General features: G+C 36.1%; 1 protein-coding gene and 1 long non-coding RNA gene across 2 annotated transcripts; one reads left to right on the forward strand and one right to left on the reverse strand.

The window, feature by feature from the left end:
* The first annotated feature begins 30 nt into the window (after window positions 1–30).
* LOC100862769 (SoxE) lies at window positions 31–27,907 on the forward strand. Its single transcript, NM_001256996.1, is given in 3 exon segments — window positions 31–281; window positions 23,294–23,440; window positions 26,924–27,907. Coding segments are annotated over 3 exon segments (669 nt in total). The 5' UTR covers window positions 31–168; the 3' UTR covers window positions 27,333–27,907.
* Window positions 19,823–22,228, reverse strand: LOC119629117 (uncharacterized). The gene is made up of 2 exons (XR_005245203.2): window positions 21,514–22,228; window positions 19,823–21,067 (listed from the first exon to the last, which is right to left on the reverse strand). It is a non-coding gene; the product is annotated as an uncharacterized LOC119629117 (long non-coding RNA).
* Window positions 27,908–27,986: the final 79 nt, after the last annotated feature.

Genomic DNA, 27,986 nt, shown 5'->3' on the forward strand with positions numbered 1-27,986 from the left:
ATTTTGTACTTACGCGCGGAGCATAAGGAACTCTTTATAGTGTGTGCGCGCGAGTCGACCGCACGCGCGCTATTCACGTTCCATCTAAATTTCGGTGCAGGCAACTCGATAATAAATATATTCATTTTTTTTTTCAAATAATATACCGTTCTATCGTTGGAAGTGACCATGAGTTGGGGCCAGGAGCGCGACAGGTCCGGGGACAAGCTGGAGATAAACGAGGCCGTCGGAAAACTCGTGAAAATATTTGACTACGATACAATACTGCCGCAACCAACGAAGTAAGTTAAACGTTAATTTATGTATGTGTTATGTAGTTATGTATGTATGTCTGTGAGTCCGCACGGGTAGGTACCACCACCCCATCTATTTCTGCCGTGAAGCAGTAATGCGTTTCGGGTTGAAGTGTGGGGCAGCCGTTGTAACTATACTGAGACCTTAGAACTTATATCTCAAGGCGGGTGGCGGATTTACGTTGTAGATGTCTATGGGCTCCAGTAACCACTTAACACCAGGTGGGCTGTGAGCTCATCCACCCATCTAAGCAATAAAAAAATGTATCTACTAAATATGTGAAATAATGTGCCCATGATTTTTTTCATAGCTCACAATATATCTACTATCTATAGCTATATCGCCCGATGCATTTGTAGACATGCTGTAGTTCGATCCCGGGACAAATACGAATAAATATTATAATATATTTGAAACAGTCGTGTAGCTATCATGTGTTCGCCGATGGCTTCCTTGAAACTAGTATAATACCGCGCTATAAATTCAAAGCCGCAAAATGAAGAAAAAAAAAATCGTTGCTTTAAACCCATGGTGGGACGGAGTAACCCAGGATCGGTAGCACCTCTACGTAATTTCTATACGCTAGTTACATTGAAAAGAAAAAAACAGTATAGTCGAAATACATTAAAATAGTCAATGTAACTCCATAAAGTACCCTGTGATCGTTTGCCCGAATTGGAGAGAAAAGCTCTTACTATTTGCAATAGTTTTTTTTTTACGTGAAACTAAAATCAAACCAAGAGAAAAAGAAAAAAATCGCAGAACGCACAAACACAGAAGACAACGGACCCGTGAAATTCTGTAAAAAATTATACGTGTTAAACTAAATATGTATAAAGATAAATTTTAATGGTATCTGAATAATTATAAACAAAGTTTAATTATCTAAGACGAATTTTCAGAGATCCTAATTTTTTTTTGTATTAGTGCATATTATGAAAACTTACTGCCAAGCAGATCTTAAAAACTAGATTCATATTCAGTATGAAATTTGAAATAGATACTTTATCATTTTTTAACTTAGCTTAATTATTTTAAAATTAGCGCTATGGTTAATCTATTACGTACAAAGTTTAAAAACAAAATATTTTAATTTTTCTTCTTCTAATTTTCTCTGGCTTCTAATTTTTTTTCTTCATTTTAACTGATATGAAAAATATATATTTTTAACAGCAACAAATACAGGCGAACTTGCATCGCAGAAAGAAGTCGCTCAAAAGCCTATAGCAGGAAAACCAATGGCAAAATGCCGCCTACCGCTAGCTAACTATTTGTACATGTAATATCACTATGCATGGACTTTACTTACGACAAGTAATTAGATGATAATAGAGTCATCTGTTGGGCGGAGCTCTATATAGATGGCTCGTTAGCGAAGAGGCCGCGACCTGCGGCTTATGAAAGCGATACCTACTGGAGTATAAATTAACCATAATGCCTCACTTAAGCTCGTTACTGATAACGAATAGCATTCATTATATTATTTATCTATGTACCTAAGTTCTTTTTTATTCTGTTAAACGATGACAGCTCACTTTGATGGATTGTTTTTTTTTTCTTTTTAACTGAAAATTAGCATTAAAACACTTTTCATTCTGCCTCTAAGCAGTCATTCGTTCCGGTTTGAAGAGTGGGAACAGCCGTTGTTAAATTACAAGACTTTGAGATCACGTCTCGAAGTGAGTGGTGGCATTTGCGTTATAATGTCCATAGGTACGGGTGGGTATCCACCTGAACACCATGTAGGACTTTTGTTCATCCACACATATACGCTGTAAAAGTTAATAGCATACTATTAAGTGTACAAGATAACATAGAAGTTACTGTTTATTAAGACTTTATTAAAATATTCATTTATATATCAATATTATTGCAGTTTTATTCAAAAACCGTCTGGTACATTTTTACTCTATCTAGTACACTATTAGTACATTCATTCCTTGAAAGATCGGATACTCACGGACTCTGTACATACAGACCGAGCGGATGTAGCTATATCATAGTTCACAATAACTAAACTCAAATCAAAAATGCTTGTAAGCAAAGGGAAAGTGGCCTAATATGTGTAACGATAACGCTCGTCGATTTTACCGATTCAACTATTAAATAGCAAGCAATTTGAATCGTTTGTACTAAGTTTAAATCAAATTGAAACGAACAAAATTAAACAGCTTTCAAGTCATTTTAATAATTAAACGGCCGTCTCATGTAGTGGTAAGTGACATGGTCACTACACAAGGGGGTCGCGGGTTCGAATCCCGCCAAGGGAAGATATTTCTGTGATAAATATAAATGTCCTTTCCAGGGTTATGGATGTATATTAAATATGTGTATGTGTATAATAAAAATCTTACATTTATTTCCGTTATCTGGTACCTGTAACACAAGTTCTTTACGAACTTATCACGGGACCAGTTAACGTGGCGTGACTGTTAGTAAATATGTATTTATATTTATATTTATGTTATTTATATAGATCATCAGCCCGGCTTACGGTTTCAGGCATAAAGCAATCAATTTGTAAAGACAGACTTCAAATTTCCTTCGGTCTTCGCGAATCATAGACATAATTGAATCTACTTTTACGGTTTAACCTCGTGTCTCTATTGTCATTATATTCCGACGTTTCGGATACTTTATGACATGCGCCGATAGTCCAATATTCATATTTAAAATCTGTTTTTGATGACCACGAAAAATATACTCGTACTCGAGACGTAAGAATGTCGCGCGGTAAAAGACTATTTGGTTAAAGCGACTTTTCGCTTAATACGCGACATTAATCTTTGAAATTTAAAGTTCCGTTTTATTTGGTATTAGCATCAACGATTCGATGTTTTTAATTGAGCCTCAATTATAATAAGTTTACCTCATCGAATAGCTGAAGAAGTTTCATTATTATGATATTTTTTCCAAATTTTTTAACCTTTAAATAAATGGCTCTCATGTAAAGTTACAAAAATGTCGCTTAAACCAAATAGCTTTTACCCTCCGATATAATCTATCTATATATAGGTATATATAAAAATGAATTGCTGTTCGTTAGTCTCGCTAAAACTTGAGAACCGCTGGACCAATTTGGCTAATTTTGGTCTTGAATTATTTGTGGAAGTCTAGAGAAGGTTTAAAAGGTAGATAAATATTAAAATGCTCGGAATTAAATAAAAATAACAATTTTGTTTTCCCTTTTATGTGTCCCCCGTTGGCAAAAATTCCTTTTGTTTGTTTTAAGTTTATTTTATACAAAAGTTTAGGTCTTTTATTTATCGATTGATGCACTACGAAGTCTGCCGGGTCAGCTATGACAATATAAAACGATAGATTCATCCGTACAAGTAATTTTAATTACATAGACTCCTTATCGTAAAGGCCGGCGCCCGCTTTGAGGCATGTGGTTGAAGTCTCAATTGCCATCGAATTGTGACTACCCTTGAAAGCGAGATTGCTTCGCGTCAGAACTAACAATCGAATCCTATCGTGGTGACATGAACCATCAGCTTTTTTTTAATGAAAACAATACTAGGAATGTCGCAATTCAGGACATCTTTAATATGGTGAACAGATGTCTACATTCTATGACCTAAAATTATTACATCACAACAAGGCCCAAAGCAAGGTTGTTTAATTTTAGTTATTAATATTCTGCAATATGCGTATATACGAACACGATATTGAGAAGATCTTCCAGTGAGTGGGTGTTTTTCTCGCTGGAAGTATATAATTATGCAAGCTTAACTTTGTAAATATCCACTACATTAGTATTAAAAATATAAAGCATAAAAATACTTTGTTAATTTAATAACTTTCATGAATATACCGTATCTCGTCGTTAGCATCAGTTATATAAATTTAAAAAAAAACACATAACTAGTTTGGAAGATTTTTTTCGTAATTATCAATGATTAACATCAATGCAGTACATACATAAAGATTTACAAATTGCGCACTTATAAATTGGATGTCCACTATGATTTGTATCATCAAGTAGATTTATTATTATTATTATTTTATTGCTTAGATGGGTGGACGAGCTGACAGCCCACGTGGTGTTAATTGGTTACTGGAGCCCATAGACATATACAACGTAAATGCGCCACCCAACTTGAGATATAAGTTCTAAGGTCTAAGTATAGTTACAACGGCTGCCCCACCCTTCAAACCGAAACGCATTACTGCTTCACGGCAGAAATAGGCGGGGTGGTGGTACCTACCCGTGCGGACTCACAAGAGGTCCTACCACCAGTAAAATTATAACATTATATCTTTAACTTTCCTTTTGTAGCATTCTTTACTGGCTATTGATTTTTGAATTGAAACAGCCAAGTTTTTAACGTAAGGCAAATTGCATAAGACAAATGCAATTGTAGCAAAATTTTACATTTTGTGTTTACATTTTATATTTTCTCCGGTATTTGCGAGTCATAGATAAAATTAAAACAACTTTTATATTTTGATCTCGGGTTTTCTATTGGCATTATATTATTTACAACATTTCTACGTTTGCATTGGGCTTAGATTCTGTAGACCACTTTACCTCAGAATACGCGAGCAAGAAGAAATTTGCCCTAGCGATGGAAAGCAATAAAAAAATTAAGGATGTTGCTAACTTTTTAGGTATTTGGTATTCAACCTACGTAGCCTGTTCCTTTTTGCACACTTTTGTATAGTTTTTAGCACACTTAAATTTTATGTCATTCTCTTTTTAATTTTAGTATTGATTAAAGTACCGTAAAATGGGGCGATTAGGGACAAATTCCAACTTTATGAGCAATTTTAAGGTAGTTGTTGATGTATATAATGCTATATCAGGATCAAAATTATTGAGTCTTGGGGGCATCTTTGTTGTCTAATTTAAAATTATGCAACTAGCATTCCAGTTTAAGCAAAAAATGCAAAAATAGGTAAAAATCCCTATTTACCCGAAAATTGCGGTTAATTGGGACGAAATGAGAAATTTCCTAGGGTTGGCACTACTTTTATTTTTATATATAGTTTTAATTTATTCATTTATTTAGTTGCACCAACAAAGTGATCATCAATAAAAGAAATTGAAAAACTGACAAAAGTACATGGCAGACATCACCTCAATTATAGGTGCAATCGACAGTGCTGATATTTCTATCTGGGTTAAGAGATTAGGTGTGTCGGTTATTCCATGGATTAATCAGATGAATACCCCCACTCTGAACAAATATTAAATATTTTATTATGTATTACTTAGACATTTTTGTCCACCTTGAGATTTCATTGATCTTGTTACATGTCTCTGCAAAATCGACTTACTTATATTAAATTGCTTATCTATTTCAAATAAAGACTTATTCCCAATTTCGCTTCGAATAAACCAGATTTTTACCAACAAATTTAAAAAATATTGTTATAACTACATAGACAACCCTACAAACATGTACCTATTTATACTTAGGTCGTTTCCATTTCACGTATTCTCATCCCAATTGACTCCTTTTTCGTTGTTATTTGTACCTAAGACGTCCCCAATATCTCCAAAAACAACAGATTTTTACATGTATTTTTATTTAATCAAATACATTAAAACCAATAACAACTGAGACTTTCCTTTAATATATGTGCTGGTTCAAACACTAAATAACGTTTATAAATCATAGTCGTCTTCTATTATTATCAAATAAATAAAAGAGAGCAAAGTTTCTAGCACTAAAATAATGACCACCACAGGAAGTTAATTTGAAACGCGATTTTTTATAAGTTAGCAGCTATTATCATGCATATTCAGAGTTGTTTTGTGAACTTTCAACATTCTACTATTAAACTACAAACAATGGAAGATTTTGCAACGAATATAAAACTTATATTGAGCGTCGAAAGATTTTCCCGGTTTTTTCCCGATTCGCCTGTCAATCCCTAATCGCCCCATTTTACCGGTAGATATTTTACATTAAGCTGTACTCATATCGATTTGAATGATGACAAATATTCGGCATTAGAAAGAGTAAGACTAGAAAAGTTGCAACGATTTCTCGATTCCCTTTACACATTTATTTTATCACTGATGCTAGTTGGGTATCTGTAATTTTTAATTTGTCGTCCTAAAGTCAGCGGCGTGCCTCTACAAAAAGCGGTATGATCTTTTGACCGTAATTGAATAAGTCTGGTGTTATCTATTAATTTTTTTTTACCAAATGCCGGCGCTTTGAGTGATGTTCATTCTTTTACAGGGAATTTTAAGTTATTTACAGAATAGTTTATTGAAATTTAATATCTCGAACTGTTCATGTTTTTTTTTATATTTACTCTACGACTTCTATACATTTTGATGTAAAGATAATTTCTATTTTAGTGTCACAAAAACTGTATGATAATAATATTGAATCTAGCAATTCATGACAAATGCAATTTGGCAATTTACTTATAAGTTTATATTTATTAATTTATTTCAATTACGTTATTGTACACATTAGAAATCTCTTTGAAACCTTCAAGAGAAGATACGGAATAAGAGGTTTGATTAATGTTCTTTAAAAAAGCACTAGAAATGTAAAATTTTACATTCATGCTTCTTTAGCATTTAATATGCATTTTAGCAAATTTATTACAATTCTCTTCATAAAAGTCTTGAAGCTCCATGACCATGCAACAAATGTTTGGAACTAGAAGATATGGTAAATCATACACGAAGTTTGAAAAAATATATTAAAATATGCTAATTTACGAAGTTAGCACGCGTTGCACACACTACTTGCAAAGGGCTTACTTAATAATACATCCTTCCAGTTTTAATGAATCTTAAAATTAATCTAGACTCTAAAGCAGGGGTACGCAACGCGGCGCCCCCGATCGAATTTTAATGCGCGAATTTTAGAGCGATTTACTTACTCTTGTCAAACGGCGATATACAGCAAGTAGTCAGTTGAGTTTAGGATTGTGCCTAGATTAGCAGTTTGCTAACCTTGAGCGTATCTAATAACACGCATGTATTTTTTGTTAGTGTGTGACCGTATTTCGAATAGACCACGCGTAGACCGTCCATTTAAAACTACCAAGTAATGACTCACATTTAGATAATTGCTTAAGGACCGGGAACTCTATATATACATATATATATATATATATCCCCAATTATAATAAATTAGCTGAAAATATGGACACCCAAGTTTCACACTGAATTATATGTATCGTTATGTGTGACACCAACAAAATAAAGTTATAAAAAATCTGATTTTTTTAATGCCTATTTATACCTGTTGATTATCTGTAAAATATGCGCCCTCGGTGATTTTCAAATTTAGTATTGCGCCCTTAAGGACAAACAGGTTGCCGACCCCTGCTCTAAAGTTTCACTTAGAAAACTGACGCCTCAGAATCTTAGTTACCATCGACGCATTATGCCTAAAAAACTTATCTAGTTCCCTTCCTGCGTACCGATTTATTTCCGCATGAGGCAGCGATAAGTCTGCTTATGTAAACACTTGTACTGTAGGAGCCTTATCTACGAGGGTACATGGGATGGAGGTCTGTCAGCTGAGGACTCCCCCAACTCTTAGATAACGATAGTAGCTAATGTAAGCTATTCGGTTGTTGTTAATTGGTGTTTTGTATTAAATTTGGTCTGACGGCTAATTTTAATTTTTACATATACTTTTTTTCAAATGGTCAATTTATTAATAATCAAACAAAATACACAGTATGAGCGGTGTTAGTAAGTTATATGGGCTCCAGTAACCACTTAACACAAGGAGGGCTCTGAGCTCGTCCACCTATCTAAGCAGTAAAAAAATTAAAAAAAAAATCATAAAAATTACCTAAAAGCGATCTCTTACAGAAAACCGGTAATGGATATATGTGCGTATTTCATCCCTAATTAAACATATTTTACCTTTGCTGCGTTTCTTTTGTCTTACGGTGAATATCAAGAAACTCCAATACAATACAAATCTTCTAAATTGAACTTGTACGGCTAAATGTTCCAAAAATGAAATATGGTGGATAATTTAAAAAGTTTCTTTCTAGCAATAAAACCGATACGATTTTAAATGGGCAGTGGCTTGGTTATGCCCCTGATATTGCTGATCTATGCTGCTGCTGATGAGTGACGACTGCTCACCACCGGCTCGGGCATGTGCTCATCTCTCTACAAAAGCATTTTCTCTTTTGTCACTGACGTCTTGTAAAATTGAAAAAATACCTGCGTAACTGTATCCCAATAGTTATTTAATAATTAATCGATAGGAAATCGGCTTACAAACAAAGATTAAAAAAAACCCCAACTGTTTTGTCTTTACTTTTAGATATTGATAAGCAAAGCAATGTAAAATATCGTAAACAAATCATTTTACGGGTAAAATTTGTTTAAACATTTAATTTGACAAAAAATTGCATTTATTTTGTGGCATTTCTGTTTATGGTAAGAAATTTATTATAAAAATACAGAATTTTCTATAAAAAAGAATATGGTCCTGGTCTCGTGCTCATTATTTTCTAAAGCAACTTTGGTTTAAAGCTTCCGATAATCCCAAGCAGCTATACCATAAAATTAACCCCAAGCACCCGTCATCGTTCTCTTCGAACCCGTCGCTTGTGACGAAGGGCTCGGCGAGTAAATTAACCCACAGACACAGCCCAATGAGTTTCTCGCCGGATCTTCTTAGCAACTTCGTGAGGTTTGAGCCCCGCGTGCTCACCTACTAGCCCTGTGACGCTGAGATGGTCTCTCTAGACAATTAGCTTAGGTAGAAAAAAAAAGCATTAAATTCCATTGAAACGGTCCACGAATGAAAGTTCAAAGCTCCGTCAGATTAAGATTTCCTCGCCTACCCCAGGCGGCTCCCTAGCTCCGGTGCGAACAAACATCCCGTCGGTTTGCGGAGGTGATTGTGGCCCACGTTGTAAGTGGGGGCGCAAACATCACTCACAGGTGCCGCCGCGGCTTCATTGCACCCCCTGTTTGTACAGGCCACTTCGCGCCTTTCGCGTACATCTAGCTGATTGACATTTGAACCTACGATTTGTAATTAAGATATAAGGTTTTTTTAAGTGTTACAATTTGTAATCGTGAAACCCAGGCAAGATGTCTACTATGAAAACATTTTTTTTATTATTATTGCGTAAATGGGTGACGGTTAATTTTTGCCCACCTAGTTTTAAGTATATTATTGACATTTGAACCTACGATTTGTAATTAAGATATATGGTTTGTTTAAGTTCTACAATTTGTTATTATGAAAGCTACGCAAAATGGATACTATTAAAAAAAATGTTTTTTTCTTATTGCATAAATGGGTGACGGTTAATTGCCAACCTAGTTTTTTTGTAGTTGTTAGTATATTATCATAGGCCATTAATTATGTGGGCCATCAACACTTTTAGACATGAGGTCAAATTCTCTTTTTTTTTCTACCTATGCTGATAGCCTTGAGAGGCTATATCAGCGTTACCCTAGCGTGTAGGTGAGCTTTCGGGACTCAAACAGGAGATGTCGCTAACATTAGCCCTAGCAAGACAGTACTTCACAGAATCTACCACTGGATCGGAATCGCGACCCACTGAGAAGATCCGGCGAGACACTTAGTGGGCTTCAAATTCTCAATTGTATAGTGTAACCGCTGTCATGCCCTTTAAACCAGAACGTATCATTGCTTCATCCTAGAAATAGGCAAGATCTTGGCATTTATCCATGCAGCCTATCCGATATGCCCTACCATAATCAGGTACTTATGCAAAATTAATTTTGCTGCTTTGATTTTATTACACGATATTATTCTTTCGTGAATCCGTTCAAGGACACTAGTTGATTGCGTATCTCCTCAGAAAACTTGGTACCTGATCCATTTAGACGACAAAGACTTCTTATATCTAGTATGTGGTTGTTGGTATGGTGGTGTTGATTATTACAAATATTTAGGTACCATATATAATAAAAATTGCCCTTAGACTGTTTTGATAACGAAACACCTAATAATTACATACTTAGCGAACTACAAGGAAAAAAAACCGAAGCAATTGAAGAACTGAACGACATCGGTAAAAACAATGTTTTTGTGATATGACGAAAGACGTTTCATCGAAACGCCAGTCAGTACATATATAACATATTTGTATTGTGCGCGTTTCAATAATTATCCCGTGAGAGTGGCAAGTGTTCCGGGAACGTGTTCTAATATTGACAGAGTTGTAATCTGGCCGGCACCGCGCCGGTTAGCGAGGCCCCGGTAATGTGCGCGGTTAGCACCGGCCTCCGCAACGTCGGCCCTTCGTTACCGCTACACCATTCATTTCGCGATTCATTCTTAAACGCATACGATATCATTAGATACGATATTATTTTGTGTAAATACCACAATTGATGATAGAAAATCTCTATATATAAAAATGAATTGCTGTTCGTTAGTCTCGCTAAAACTCGAGAACGGCTGGACCGATTTGGCTAATTTTGGTCTTGAATTATTTGCGGAAGTCCAGAGAAGGTTTAAAAAAAAGATAAATATGAAAATGCTCGGTCTTAAATAAAAATAACAATTTTGTTGTTCCATTGATGTGTCCCCGTCGGACGGATTCCTTTTGTTTGTTTTATGTTCATTTTATACAAAAGGTTAGGTCTTTTATTTATCGATTGAGGCACTACGAAATCTGCCGGGTCAGCTAGTGACATATAAATATATAGTGTTCGTCTGCATCGTTGATCGGGTTAAAAACATTTTTTGGTCGTGACGAACGAACAGAAATACCAACGACTGGTTTAATAGTGAGAAATAAAACAGTGAGAGTTGAATTAAGGTTATAGTTTCACTTAGTGGAAGTTCGATGGAGAAATATTAAAATCAAGTCACTATGTAGACAAAAACAAGCTATTCTTTACTTTCTCAAGCGATCTTTATGTGCATCTACATCTATAACAGAGTACTGTTTCACTACCCTCCTATCATAGTGAATACTAAAAAAAGATACTTATATTTTCATTCTTAAGCTATTGTAATGATTACACAACCAGAGATAAAAACTATTATAAAAGCTAGCTAGTCTGTTTATACATCATACGCGTAACTATATAATTATGATTACGCCTGCTGTAATCGTGTGCTACTACGCCTTGGTTCCAAATCTTCAGTAGGCTCCATTTAAAAAAAAGTAAACACATACTCTTAATACGTGACCACGAACAACTGTCACGCGTGTTGAAATCGATACCCTAAAAGAATTGCTTCTGGATTACGCTGATAGAGTGTATTGTGAGCAATCACGGATTGGCACTACTACCTAACTATTTGTACCATGAAACATTCGTTCCTTTTTGAAAATCGGTGGGTTTCTGTTTTCTGGTGGGAGGACCTCTTGTGAGTCCGCGCGGATAGGTACCACCATCCTGCCTATTTCTGCCGTGAAGCAGTAATGCGTTTCGGCTTGAAGGGTGGGGCAGCCGTTGTAACTATACTTGAGACCTTAGAACTTATATCTCAAGGTGGGTGGCGCATTTACGTTGTGGATGTCTATGGGCTCCAGTAACCACTTAACATCAGGTGGGCTGTGAGCTCGTCCACCCATCTAAGCAATAAAAAAAAAACGGTATAGGCACTTGAGATGCTGATTCCGTGTCTCAAATAAAAAAAAAAACGATGCTAAGGTGAACAGTTTTGCATATAAAACTGCGGTTACGCCAATAAAACGTCCAACATACGTAAATAACGCGTACGACACGTTATCAGTTTAATGTGGACACAGATGCGCGGGCCGTTCCCATGCATCTTCACCCACCCTTCACATATTACACACTAATTGATACTGACTCAGTGCGACTCAAGGATTTCATACTGGTATGCTATTTAACAAATTATCTTAACATTTCATAGTCAAGTGATTTAATGGGTTTTGTTTTAAGTTCAAATAAACTAAGTAAGGCTTTTCCACTGTCAGAAGATAGTTTTATTTTAGTCGTATTACCAGTTTTTGTTATTTTAAAATTACCCACATTCCGTTATTAGGAATTTCCAAGACAATCTTCTAAGTAAAATTTTATGGTCGTGAAATATTCGAGGACCCGTGGTAACGTTTTTTTAATCGGACTATATTCCAATGCGATTGGTCCAAATTGAAAAAAAAAACCATAAGAGCAAAACATTGCAAGACTGTATTATATTAGACATAACAATTTATTTATAGCTCAAATACACATGCATAGATTGTTAACGAAACATAACCAGAATGCGTTCACAAATGATATTCACAATGAAAGCATAAAACCTGTTTATGAAGCAATTTGGCAGACTATGTTATTCTGTATATAAAAATAGGCAAGACAAAACAGTCAAGTAACACTTAATCGGTTCATTAGCCGATTTTTAACCCAGCTTACGGCTCGTGTTGACTAATAGAGATGGTCACGTAACGAAATAACGTTGTACCCTGACTCATGAAATAATCAAAAACAAATAAGACCTTTAAAAAAGGCGTAAATAATAAATTTTGATGCATCATATTCTATAATCCTGATGTAGGCTAATTTAGAACCGTTTTTCGCATCTCTTATTCTAATACGATTGGTAATGTACCAGAAAGTGAAACAAGAGTGTTTCGTTCAGTGATTGTGGTCGAATTTGGATCATGGAATGAACACTAGTTCACATAGGTAATTTTTTTTAGTATTTGTGGTATAAGTACTAGTTGCATTGTATACTCCTAATGAGTAAAGTAAAGTATATAGGACGTGTACGTAAATACATAAATAAGACATGTTCATAATTGAAATTACTTTTACAGCTTAAAGGAGAAGATTAGAAAAATAGACGACAGTGAGCACAATATTCAAATATTGAAGAAATTACACCATAGACGCTTTTGCTCTAACACTAGGAGTAGGGACCCCGGTCACCCTACTCGACGAACTCGGCAAAGATTTCGACGTGCAACCTAACCCATGCATCAGCCCGCTTAGTTTCTCGCCGGATCTTCTCAGCGGGTTGTGATTCCGATCTGGTAGTAGATTAATTCGCGAAGCAATTGCTCTTGAGTTGTTAGGTATCCTTTGGAGGCGCTCACTCGGGCAGCTGTTAGCAAATGTCCCACCACTCCTGGCTGAGTCTTTGCTCGCCCACCTGTCCTGGTGAAACTGGAAATGCCTCTGGGCGACCAGTATTTCCTCATTCATAAAAAAATTACTATACTCGTATGCCAAAACTGTATTAGAAACTTCGGAAATAATATAGCAAAAATAAAAAACATGAGATTGAACCCTAACAGTAGTCGTACGACGATAACTACTACTACTCGGCAAAGCCGAAGGAAAAATGTAAGAAGCGTTCACTTGTCTATGAACTCCGGCAACCTAATCTACCCAATGAGGCGCATAGAAAAGCTTTTGACTGAAATATAATGTGACCATGGTTGCGGAAATTCTGGACATTATATAAAATGTAGGCGGTTCTTTGATTTCCGGGATGTAAGCACGATTGTCGACTAATTCTCAGAATCACCGCTGATCAAACAGACTAGTGGCTTCCACGCTATCTGTATTCCAGCACAATATCAGTTAGGTTGTAGTAGGTAGCGGCGAATCGGGAAAATATAAATTGACACTGTGCAAACATTTTAATGTTTAAATTTTTATAATTCTAATTCCTTCGCTCGTTTCGCGGTGGTTTGGAGACAGTAGAAATATGTTAACTTTAATTTAGATTTTAAGTTTAAATCATACTTCAAAATTGACATAAATATTGCCCATTCCAGAATTTTAAGGATTTTATTTTTTCCACACTCTTCTACTTCTGAACAAGCTCAGGGGCCATCTGGTGTGAAGTAGTCATCGGAGCCCATAGACAACAAAAATATAAATGCCGCCACCCACCTTGTGACATGAGTTCCACCACCAATATACTGAATTTTCAAATATATATTTTTTTAAATGTTTTAAGTATAAACTGTGGTATCCCTGAGCGCGTTGAAAATACCCTAAGCTAAAAATTAAAAACGATTTTCGTTCGGAATTCGGAATGCTATCAATCCACAATCGAACTTATTTAGAACAGGTGATTGTTATCGAAGTACCCGGTGAGAAAATTTTCCCCATTCCAACGCACAAACGATATCACTACCCTAATCGGAAACATATTTTCCCAGGGTGACCAGAGCCAGGTGTCGTATTATCTAATCAGACTTAATTACCAGTCAGCTACAATCGGACCAACCTTCGCTTCAAGTACCAGAATGATTACGGTTAAAAAGTCATCTGTCCGCTACCGGCCCATTTTATGACGTCATTAATTGTTTTATGGTCGCGCTTAAGTTGCCTGTAAAGATAACGGAGCTTCAGGATGTTTATAAGATTTCAGGATTTGGTGACAGACAGACAAGACAGACAGACACGCCAACTAAACAGACGCTAGTTTTTTTTGTATGTTTTTAAATCTAGATTCGCTGTGGTTTTAATATGAAACCAGAGTATCATCACTTCAAAGCGGAGAAGTCGGTTCAGAATAAAATTAAAGATACGTTCTTCTCAACTAAATCAAGATTTCTCTTTATTCATTGCTTAGATGGGTTTTAGGGTAGTAGTCCACATTGTAATCTCGTACGGGTAGATGCCAGCGTCTTGCCTTTTTTTATTGCTTAGATGGGTGGACGAACTCACAGCTCACCTGGTGTTAAGTGGTTATTGGAGCCCTTAGACATCTACAACGTAAATGCACCACCTTGAGATATATAAGGTTTCTGTATAATTACAACGGCTGCCCCACCATTCAAACCGAAACGCATTACTGCTTCACGGCAGAAATGGGCAAAGTGGTGGTGGTACCTACCCGTGCGGACTCACAAGAGGTACCACCAGTAGTTGCCTATTTTTGCCGCGAAGCGCTCCAGTTTGTAGGGTGAGATAGTTGTTATACAATACAATTAATACTTTAACTTCATGTCCCAAGTATGGGAACGTCATTTACGTTGTGTTCTATAAAGACTCCCGCAATCACTTTACATGTTAGCCGCGAAGCTGTTCACTCATGTAGGCGATAAAAAAACGTGGCTTCGGTCAAATTATATATTGTAATATATTAATACGTGAAGGAAAAACTTTGTATCCCTTTTTATGAAAATTGCGCGGACGGTGGAGTATGAAATTTCCCACACTTATAGAGAATATAGAGAAGGAGTGCAGAATAATAACATTTTTTTAAATGATGCCTAAAAATACAATAAATCAATAAAAAAAACATTACACACACTACCATGTATTTGACGCACACACGCATGCATACTATTTATTTATTGTCAAACTTTTGTTCTTGACGTCTGTGGTCAAATTGAGAATAGATCAATAATGTTTGTCTTTATTAATATTTTTCTATAGTGTAGTCTTGGCGAAAAGAAGTATAATAATCTTTGAAAATAGAATCATAATTAGACAAAATAAAATAAATCACTCAACTTCACACCTCGCGTTCCCGCCAAAAAGTCCGTGAGTCCGTTTCGATTAAACTTATAATTTCAAATAATTATAGTCGAATTTCGAATACCGGGCGACCACTAGTATTGTTAAAAATACTACCAATAAATTCAACGACACGACAATTAATTTTCGAATTTTGACTCAATTAATAAAGAAGGTGCGCCGTTGAAGCTTCCATGACGTAGTGGCAGAGCACTACTGAAAGTGTAATTGTCGACACCACCGTCTAATCTATTTCGGTCGCGAAGCATCATGAGTTCCTGTTGGAAATAAATAATAACGGTTATTCCAATGTAATCGAGACTGTGATTCGTATCTTTTTAGGTGACGTCTTTTACGTTGCGATGTTTGTTGCGGTGTGAAGCTCTGAGCCTGTTAAACTTAACATAATTACATGACACAAATTTGCATGACATTCTATATACCAGTATTCATGAGTTAAGTGATTTCCACACATCTCATAAGCAATGACAAGCTGTCATCTTTGTCAACCGATTTTCTTTTTCTTTACTTTGCTTAGTACTTATTATTGACGAGTTGTTATTTTTGCAAAAAACTGACTGTGGAAAATATTTATAGCACGAGAAATAAAAAAAAAACTGTATTAAATGAAATAAATCCGAAATCCTGGCAAACAATAAGCATTTTAATTCTTAAAACATAATTTCTATTATAGTTATTAAAAATTTCAATTAGTTACTTGACGCGTCCATTTTTAAATGTCTATTTTTTATTCAAGAAGATAAGTAAAACTATTTTCTAAACTCAGTTCATATAACCTCATTGATTTTCCTCTCTATCTTAATTTTTTTTGCAACCAGTTACGTATCATCATGACGTAGAGAATCTAAAATATTATTTTGTAGTTTAGGGAAACGGACCGAGAACGGATAAAACGGATTCATAATCATAATTCCTTCAGTAATATCAAATTCATAATAAAAATTGAAGCTTCAGTTTGACTCGATCCAAACTTAAGTTTCACATATTTATTATATTAAATTATTTATTTTCCTTTCATATATATCTTTAAGCCAGTGGTACTAATAATAGAATTACGACTCCGTTTAGTTTGCAAATTTGTGGTAAAGCATTTTGTGGGCGGCTGCGTCGGCGCTGCTCTGAAAGGCAGAAATAGCGAGGGCGGGCTCGTCACAGATGACAGCTACCATCTCTTTATGACTTCCTCAGCCAATGGCCTCCAGCACGTGCTCTGGTTTACTATGTACCTTGCTTGGACTAGGTAAAAATCGAGGATATTTATCACTACGTTTTAAACTTATTACGTAAGAAGCGTTTGACATAACGTTTGCGTTTGAATATAACGACCGCTTTGCTTCTATGGAACTATGTTTGAGTTCAAATTTTAAGGAAGGTCACTCTGTTTTTTTTTTATAAATATATACCGGATATAAATTCACAAACGAAACCTAAGAAGTAGCAATAGCACCGTGTAATAAAAAATAAAAATTGCACAGCTTATAGATTGGTATAGTCTATAGTGTGGGGGTACAAGAATATGTAACAAAAAGCTTACGTGGTAGGGCAGTGACGCTAACAGTTTTGGCGCGAATGAGAAGCTCAAAAAGTAGTTGATAAAATGCTCAAATAACATTAAAATATTGAAACAGTCATGCATTCCGATATGAGGCAAACTGTCCACACAGTTTTACAATTTGATTTTCGGTCTCACATCTCAAGGTGACATTCACGTTATGATAACACCATACGTACCATACGTTATGATAACACCATACGTACCATCTATGGGTACTAGAGATCACTTTGCATCAGATCTAACATCGTCTCCATTTATAACAATAAAAAACATACTTTTGTAGACCCGAAACCATGTGTAGGTGTATTCTTGAAAACACACGCCACACAATAAGAAACAAACATGACATTTCAAACTGTAACAAGTAAACATACCTAAATATGATATTAATATTATTGATGAACATACCTCCTAGTCACTATTGCAAGTCGCTGTCAGGTTTTGAAGTTTACCATAGTAAAATGCAATCCAATGATGAGTTACGGATAATTGTAATTTATGAAAATATAACTATTTTTTTATTTTTTTAACAAATATATCCATAGCTTCACAAAACGCGGGGACGCCCCTTAAAGTTTTGTAACATGGAAAAAAAATCGCAATTGTTCATAATGACGTCATGTTTCATGTAACAAAATCTTTGTTTACATCCATCTATTACATTTGAATTACCGAACCTTAAACTGCCACTGATTAAAGAATAAACTTAGCCATTGTTAAAAAGTAGTTTGAAACTATTCCGGTATGCTGTATTACATAAAACAATAACTTACAAAATATTTGACACGTGTATATTGTAGACAAACAGTAAATATACATATACATATATGAAATCTATGTGACCAAAAGAAAATATTTTTTTACTAATCGTTGTTTTAGTGACTTTTAGTAATTTATTGATCCAGATGAATTAATTTAATGTCTTAGATTATTGCTCCTATCGAAAATACTAAAAGTTCAGTGCACTGGTCAAGTCAGACCTATTTACATACATAAATGAAGGTTTCTTTTTATATTTGTCCTCTAAGGCTTCCTAAATAATTCTTTCGATCGTCATTCAACTCGGTACAATCATTGTTCGCCGTTCGGATTATTTTTTCTGGTATCATGAACGTACGCCTGAGTTCACACGTATTTCATAGTTTTATAGGCTTTGAATAGTCCTTAAGGTGAGCCATGAATTAGTTTTACAATTTTTGAACAATAACAAAACGATAACGATAGTAAAAGGGAAGCGTGTCTGGATATTTTAGTTTAAAAAAAAAAACTGCAGAAAGTTTTGTCTCAAGGTAACCGCTTATCGTGAGCTTGCCTGTTCATCGAAGTGATAAGAATTGGTTAGAAACACACTTGATCAATTTAATTAGTTCTTAGTGTATCTTAGTGCACATATTACTCATACAATATGATAACTAAATAAGAATGTAGGGTGTATCGGAACCAATTCCGGTCGATACTTCTTATATACTTGACTAAACTAACTCACGATCAACTTTAGTTATCTAAAAGTAGCTTTCGTGGGCAGTTTCGGGCGCATGTACTAATCTCTCTCTCTCTCTTGAATTGACCAGCGTTTTTTTGACATAACACCGTCATAGGTCAGCCATTTTATTCAAAATCTCTACAAATTGTAAACGCAAAACCTTCCTCGTTTACCGCTCTTGCTATTAGCGAAAACGGTCTCAAAATTGGTTGCATAGTTTCGAAAAAGTAAGCGGAGAAACAGACAGAGGGAAACAACGATTTTTTTTTCAATTAGGTACTGTTTACAAAATAAATAGGAACATTAAAACGCGCCGTCACGTTTTCGTAGTAGGTACTTGTGGCACTTGTAAACAATACTGCTCTATTAGTTAATACAAAAACGAAATCACCTACCTACACCAACATAATATATATTTATAATAATGAACATACTTGAGTGGATGTATGGTGCTCTGCAGACGATCATGAACTACGGCTGTAAATCATTAAGCGTACGACTATAAAACTTTTTTGTCACACTCTGTATATGTATGGAGGATGTAATGAAGTTTTTCGAAACTTGTAATTGCGTTTTGTTATTCTTTTGTCATTTTCATGGGACAATGAAGATAATTAAAAAAAAAAGTATAGAAATTCATAACAAACTTTTCGATTTTTTTTTGTCTGTTAGATTACAACTTAGAGTTCAAGAAATTAAATTTAAAGTCATAATACCGCGATATAACGTTCGCAATTTAATGATGATGTGCTATGAATATAAACACTAAATTACATATACTAGAGGTCCCGCAGTAGTCGAAATTCGACTATAATTAATTGGAATTATAAGTTTGCACACTATTATGATTGTATTTTACACTTCTATAATCACAAATTTCGCCAAGGCTACATTATAAAAAAATATTAATAAAGACAAACAATATTTAATCTAATCTCAATTTGATCACGGACGTCAAGAACAAAAGTTTGACAATAAATAGTAGGTAGGGTAAAACACCCAGTAGTCAGCCTTTTAGTGGGATTCTTAACTTGATTCACATGTATTTTTAAAAATAAAAGAATTTAAATGAAAAAAATTTTTTTTACAGAATGTTCGTTTATTATTTTTACTAAAGAGATACAATTTTTTTTTAAATTTTGTTAGAATTATATAAAAAATCAATATTAAACAAAATATGGCACTTTTTACCGGTAGTCAGCCTCATTTCTCCACAAGTCAGCCATGTCTTACCCTATAGTCAGCCTTTTACTTATTATTGCACGTTGGACATACAAATTCTTTATTATAGACATTTTCATAGTCTTCACCTGCAAATATAGTACATTTTAAATGATACCACGCAGGACAATTGTCACAACCAATGTTTTTTAAGTCGTTTATATCTGTGTCATTAGTCAATTCCTCTTCACACGAATCGCATCTTATTCTGTTTACTGTGCATGTCGTACTTTTCTTCTTACTTATACTTTTTTGGACATCAAAAACTTTTGAGCTTTCCTTTTTTGTAATTATTCTTCCTTCTTTTGTCTTTCTTCTTCAGTCTTTTTTTAGCTTTCATTCTTTTCTGCTTTTTAATCAATATTTCGTTCTTTTTCTGTTCATGAACATGCTTCGACGCAGTTTATATCTTCTTGCGTATTAAATTCAGATGCTCCTGTTTCCTGGACTTCATGATTTTGTTGCAAGACTTCAAAGTCTGTTATGAATTCGAAGTCATTTAAGGGTACTTCACTTTCGGTTAAATTAATGAAATTATTGTCCAATGTGCAATCCCCTATAATTGGCAAACTAACATGAAGATTTCAACTGATTCTGACGCTATTTTTAGAATCAATAGAACTTGAGGTATCGATTTGGATGGCCTGGCTAATTGAATTTACTGTAGAATTTAGGCTTTCAGTACCGACCATATTCTTTGCTCTGTTTAAAACATCGATAGCGGTTTTGATTCTCTTAACTCCGGATTTCGTTTAAGAAATGAGTTCCATTTCTTCCCTGGCCTATTATTTACAAATGGGTTAGGTCTGTTTTCTTGGGAAATAATATTATGGACGGTATAAAGGATCATCACATTTAAAGGGAAGCCACATTCTGCCAAAGCAATGCACCAGTCTTTCAAGGCAGTTTCTTCGTCTTTGGTAAGTACGAAGTCTGGTACCATTTTACGAGGTGCTTCTGGGACTCTTAAATGCAGGCGATCTTGTAGAGTGGTACGCTAAAAACTCGACTAGCTTCTCTAATCTTCATCCCGTTTCTGATCGCGGCCATAGCCTATGAGAACTGCTCTTCTTTGTACTGGTCGTTTCGACATTATGAAACTCTAGAATATAAGATTTTAACTTGATCCTTATTAAAATGCATTAAAGTTCAATATAACACAATAGAACTAACGGCCGACTATAGGAGTTAATAGTCCATTAGTCAGCCCTCAGCATATATTTTACTTTTATACACGGCTGACTACTGGTAAAATAATATTTTGGTCATCTAAGAGTTATATTCAATCCAAAGCAAATAACAAGGACTATTCTCTGTGTTAATTTCGACGAATTCTAAGAAAATCGTAAAAAACCAGTAGTCAGCCCCTTGCTGCTGACTTCTGGATCAACCTTAACAAATCGTAACCCAGAAGTCGACCACCTAAATTGAAACGAAATAAACATATAAAATGCCTCTAATGCTTAATGTTATCGTAGAAAAAACATTATACAACAACGTAACATAAAAATCTACCAACAATTACAACAAATTCATAGAAAAACATACCAAAACCTCGAACACGTTTCCTTACGAAAAAAATAGCAAAAGTGACACATCCTGTCCTTTCGTTGGCGGCAGTGGAAATGAACGAGTACAGAGGATCAACCTGCCACGCTATCGGTTCTTAGATGTGCACAGTAACCAACAAGAGAACATAGATTTGATTAAACGTTATTTCAATGGTGTAAGTCCATTTCAACACTATTTATACCAAAATAAAACCTATAAAGGCTGAGTACTGGTGCGGGGCTGACTTCTGGGGGTTTTACCCTATGCATGCGTGTGTGCGTCAAATACATGGTATGTAGTGTGTGTAGTGTTTTCCTTATTGATTTAATGTATCTTTTATGCATTATTTTAAAAAAATATTAGCGTTGTGCCCTTCTTCTCTATATTCTCTATAAGTGTGGAAAATGTCATACTCCTCCGACCGCGCAATTTTCGTAAAAAGGGATACAAAGTTTTTGCTTCACGTATTAATATATAGATTGGAACAGTGCTTTTATAACTAGTCATCAATTCTGATTAAATTTAACATTACAATAACAGTTATAAATCTCTGCGCAGCTAACAAGTACACAGTTAAGTGTAGCAATTAAATTAGTAACTACGAGTACTATCAGGGATTGTCAGAAGGCGAGATGTTACTAACCAGATGACTCTGTGTGGTAGGTCCGCATCTCTGTAACAATAACTACATAGCACACACACACATACACAATATGATTTGTACATTATTACAAAATTAAACATGACTATAAAAACGACGATTCAATCTAAATTTTTACGATAGTAACGTATTACGTTAGTTGTATAGATATAGTTGAAACGTTACAAGAATTCGTTCGAACTAATAAACAAGGAAACCGCCTCAAGTTCGCCGAACCATAGGTGATTATTTCTCCTCGTATTGCTTCCCGAGAGTAATCCGTTAGAAATCGATCGACTTTTAGTGCCGTGTCAGTGTTTAAAGAAAAAAACATAATTTATTGTCAGCGTTCAGATCGCGAGGAAACCCGAACGCGGCATTAGAAAATAAAAAAAGTAATAAAATAAGAGATGTTTACGAGCGTAAAATGACGAGGACCGCGCCACTTTGACTTGTTTACAAATTTTACGTGCACCAATGCTTAGTAGTGCGCTGCACATAAAGGGTGACTGGTAATTTGTTTTCTTTATATCGGTCGCTCGATGACTTCGGTTACCCGGTAATTATCGAGCGCACGCCGAAAGCTAAACCAATTTGAGTAGTTCCGGAACGCGATTATTTCAAGTGCGTATTTCATAATATTTATGTGGCAGGAGTATTACTTTGGTTTTGGCACCGAAATCTGACTGTTTATAGAGCTATACCTAATTAAACAATGGAAGCCGTAATACTCGGCAAATTTAAACAATAACCATGACATGGCCGTTGCTGGTTTGAGACGTATTAAGTTTTCCTTGATTACTTTACAAATCAAATCTATTTAAATAAAAATGAATTGGTGTTCGTTAGTCTCGTTAAAACTCGAGAACGGCTGGACCAATTTTGCTAATTTTGGTCTTGAATTATTTGTGGAGGTCCAGAGAAGTTTTAAAAGGTAGATAAATATGAAAATACTCGGAATTAAATAAAAATAACAATTTTGTTTTTCCTTTGATGTGTCCCACGTCGGACCGATTCCTTTTGTTTGTTTTAAGTTTATTTTATACAAAAGTTTAGGTCTTTTATTTGTCGATTGAGGCACTACGAAGTCTGCCGGGTTAGCTAGTTAGGATATAAAAAATGTGTTTTGTATTGCAGAGGTGGTGGGTGTATGCGTCGTCCACACGTCAAGAGACCGATGAATGCATTCATGGTGTTCGCGCAAGCGATGCGCCGCCGTTTGTCGGCCGAACGACCCTCCCTGCACAACGCCGAACTCAGCAAATCATTAGGATCCATGTGGAAGTAAGTAAATTCAACTGTTAAATAATAATGTTACTGCTTCGATAGATACTAATAAAGGCTAATGATAGTCATCACGGCCTAAAGGATAAGACGTCCGGTGCATTCGTGTTGAGCGGAATCCCAGGCGGGTACCAATTTTTCAAATGAAATACGTACTCAACAAATGTTCACGATTGACTTCCACGGTGAAGGTGAATAACATCGTGTAATAAAATTCAAACGCGCAAAATTGTAATTTGCCTAATTACTGGTGGTAGGACCTCTTGTGACTCCTCGTGGGTAGGTACCACAACCCTGCCTATTTCTGCCGTGAAGCAGTAATGCGTTTCGGTTTGAAGGGTGGAGCAGCCGTTGTAACTATACTTGAGACCTTAGAACTTGTATCTCAGGGTGGGTGGCGCATTTTCGTTGTAGATGTCTATGGGCTTCAGTAACCACTTAACACGAGGTGGGCTGTGAGCTCGTCTACCCATCTAAGCAATAAATAAATAAAAGGCTAATGATAAAAAGTTAATGGACTTTAGGGTTGCTACTTTATTGGTCTGAGATACTTACAACGACGCTGCGGACGCTAAATCTTTACGTTGCGTATTACAATTGTATGCGAGGTCACTAGTCGCGCATACTCGGTCGGGACATCGTCTCCTTGAATCCCAGCTTCTAAGCGATAGAGCTGGTGAGGATTCCATATGGCGTTGGTCTATCTATGATGTCGTAGGCCTTAGCAAAATCTACAAAAACCGAATGGGTGCTTTGTATCTCATATTTTTTGCATTAACTTTTTCAGAGTAAACATTTGGTTTACTGTGCTACGTTTCAAGCCACACTGATAATCACCAACGATTGTTTCAGTCTGCTAGTCTAGGGTTTTTGTACGCTGGGGGTAATAAGGCTGTTGCTCTGTAGTTACTGCATTTCTTCCGGCTGCTTTTTTATGTTTGAAGCTGATGACCCCCGTATTCCAATTCTTTATGTGTTTTGTTCACAAACATACTTCTAGCAAGATCCTGGCACTCAAAAAGAAAACAAAAAATTTCTAGAACTTGTTTACAATTAGGGATTTCGTTGTTTATAATGTTATTGGTATAGAAACTTTGGTTGAATAGCGATGATGAATACCTACCTACCTATAAAACGCTTTACCTGGAAGCGGGTAGGTGCGAGCAGCGTAGGATTGTGGTGAATGTAGGAAGACTCCTACATTCAACAGTGAACCTCTTTTTGCTAATGATAGTTACCTGCGTCATTATTCGGACATCAAACTTGAATTAATTGTTTGACGACTACATAGTAATTGTAGTAAACAAGACATCAAAATGTGTCCGAGACTTTGTCTTCGTGTCTCTGGTGTTTGTCAGCGTTGAATTAATTGTGTCAACGAACTATAGTTAATACTTACTGACTTACTGGCTGTCACTAGAGAACCAAGTCTGGGTTTTACGCCACTTGTCATATCGAAAACAATGACATAACCGCTACGATATAAATACATTATAAATATCATACTTCAGTGAAATTAATAAATTGCCAACCTCAAAATGGCTGACTCGTGATTTGTTGTAAATATGATTGAAAAAAAAAAAATTGTTTAGATGGGTGGACGAGCTGGTGTTAAGGTCCACCTGGTGTTAAGTGGTTACTGGAGCCCATAGACATCTACAACGTAAATGCGCCACCCACCTTGAGATATAAGTTCTATAGTCTTAAGTATACCTATAGTTACAACGGCTGCCCCACCCTTCAAACCGAAACGCATTACTGCTTCACGGCAGAAATAGGCAGGGTGGTGGTACCTATCCGCGTGGACTCACAAGAGGTCCTACCAACAGTAAAAATTTAAATTTGAAAAAAAAAAATTGTTTCTCCATCTCCGTTTCCGTCCCCATTGTTTTTATTGTTTCAATAGGTAGATCAGTTGTGACATTGATAATAACATACCGTTATGACGCAGTTGCAGATTTGAGGCGAATGTGGGTTCGAATTGGTTGCAAAATAACGACTCGTAGTTTCGAAGTGATCTGCGAAGTATAGTTACAGAGTGAAATGCATGTATTTCTTTAGACTTGGTCGTGGCGGAGACCGTGGGAGGCGCGTGCGGCGTCATGCAGCGCGGCGTGCATCGATTGTTTACTCATTAAAATGCTATCGCCGCTAACTGCTGCGATAACATCTCGTAACTGTTTCGGCTCTCTCAAATAGAAAATTGTACGTTAAATTCGCAAGATAATAGAAATCGACTTTTAATTTCTTTTAGCGTCCATAGTAGGACAGAATCGCATTTGGAGGTTTGAATCAAAAACATTTTTTTTTATTGCTTAGATGGCTGGTCGAGTTCACAGCCCACCTGGTGTTAAGTGGTTACTGGAGCCCATAGACATCTACAACGCAAATGCGTCACCCACCTTGAGATATAAGTTGTAAGGTCTCAGTATAGTTACAACGGCTGCCCCACCCTTCGAACCGAAACGCATTACTGTTTCACGGCAGAAATAGGCGGGGTGGTGGTAACTACCCGTGCGGACTCACAAGAGGTCCTACCACCAGTATAAATATGCCTAATATACCATACTATGCGCTAAAAAAAAAGGTAGTTTATCTAGTTCGTATACAGAACCTGCTGTCAGGGACCACCCGTAGGTTGACAAAAAATCGTGCAGCTAAAAGCTTGTAGTAGTTCGTAAATATTTGAGTCCAAAGTTGCCCGTATCAAGAATCTGCAACTTCACTGGTTAGGACTTCAAGTGCAATAAGCTGTGATTTCGTTTTCTCACTAACATTTAATATTGTTATTGAAATGGATGATGATGACTACTATGACATTTACTAGTTTACCAATTATTAAGAACACCGACTCCTACGAAATAGATATGATCAATGTAGACAAATTAAATAAACCATATTGGGGACAGCTCTAAAACGATTGGTCAGAACTCTATAAATGGGACTACATGAGAGGCACTAGTTTTAAGTAAAAAAGGGATCATCAAAATCAGTTGACCTAGAAAAAAGTACTGGGTAACATAAAACAAAAAAATACAATCGAATTGAGTATCTCCTCATTGAAGTCGGCTAACAAAATTCGGCAGTTGGCGTTGAGGTCGTTTTCCTTACTATAGCAATTAAAGGCTTAGAGAAAACAATCTATAAACTCTACATGATCTTTGAAGTTAGTATAGGCAGAATATAATGTCAGTGTGACGCCTACATTTTTAATAAACTTGAATGTCGCATTTTATTCGACATGTGTTTATTTGAAGTCTAATCACGGAGAGCTACATTCGAACAAAGCCGACGGAATATTAGACAGCATCTGGAATATAGACACGCCGATACTATCAGTCGAGACGCCGACGCCGCGCCGCTCCATTTTATATAATATAATATCATTGGATTCACAAACCAAGAAATGACTTTGCATTTTAATGTTTTTATAACTTATTTTAATGTTTTATATTTAGCTAAGCATCAATTTTTTGTTCGCAGAAATTTAAGCGAAGAGGAGAAGCTGCCTTTCATTAAAGAAGCAGATAAGTTACGAACGCAACATAAAAAACAGCACCCGGATTACAAATACCAGCCTCGACGTCGGAAGCCGCCGCTAGCTTCAGCTTCAACCCCGAGAGTCAAACGGGAATCATCTCCTGATCGAAACCACATAGATTTCTCGGGCATGCCGGAAATATCCGCTGCTTTACTAATGGACGGCCCACCGGACGGTACCGAATTAGACCAGTACCTCGAGCCCAGACCGGTGCCAAATTACCACGAGCTACAACCTCGATACGGAACGCATACACTAACGCACCACGTACCGCCACCTCTATACGGTCCGGTACCGTCCCATCTCCACCCGCCCTGTATTGATTGCCCACATTACGTTGATCACCCCTAAGCCTTTTAGTAAATTCAATCATCGGAACTCGATCAGTGAACGGTGATAATATCTGCGAATATTGTGGGCTGATAAACTATATCAAGCCCGTCCAAGACTTTTTGTTAAGTTGTAAAATAGGTCACGTAAGCTGTATATAATATAAGTAGATCTATTTCGCCATACGGTTCCTTCGCGCGCACGTGCGTTTAATCTAGTACTAAATAAACATACGGGACTTGCAATGAATTATCATTTCGAGTGTAATAATAATAAGAAGTTTTTGTGCGATTCGTGACTTCTAACCGCCGCTACAAATATTTTGAATCAACATTACGCTTGGCACTGAGGAATTACTTATTACTAGTGGTAGGACCACTTGTGAGTCCGCACGGATAGGTACCACTGCCCTGCCTATTTCTGCCGTGAAGCAGTAATGCGTTTCGGTTTGAAGGGTGGGGCAGCCGCTGTAACAATACTGAGACTTTAGAACTTATATCTCAAAGTGGATGGCGCGTATACGTTGTAGATGTCTATGGGCTCCAGTAACCACTTAACACCAGGTGGGCTGTGAGCTCGTCTACCCATCTAAGCAATAAAAATAAAAAAAAAACACCAATACTCACAGTGCTAAGATACAGTAGGTAATTATTATCTTCAAAATGCTTTATAAGA

Source organism: Bombyx mori, chromosome 11 (genome assembly GCF_030269925.1).
Source record: "Bombyx mori chromosome 11, ASM3026992v2".
Lineage (NCBI taxonomy): Eukaryota > Metazoa > Arthropoda > Insecta > Lepidoptera > Bombycidae > Bombyx > Bombyx mori.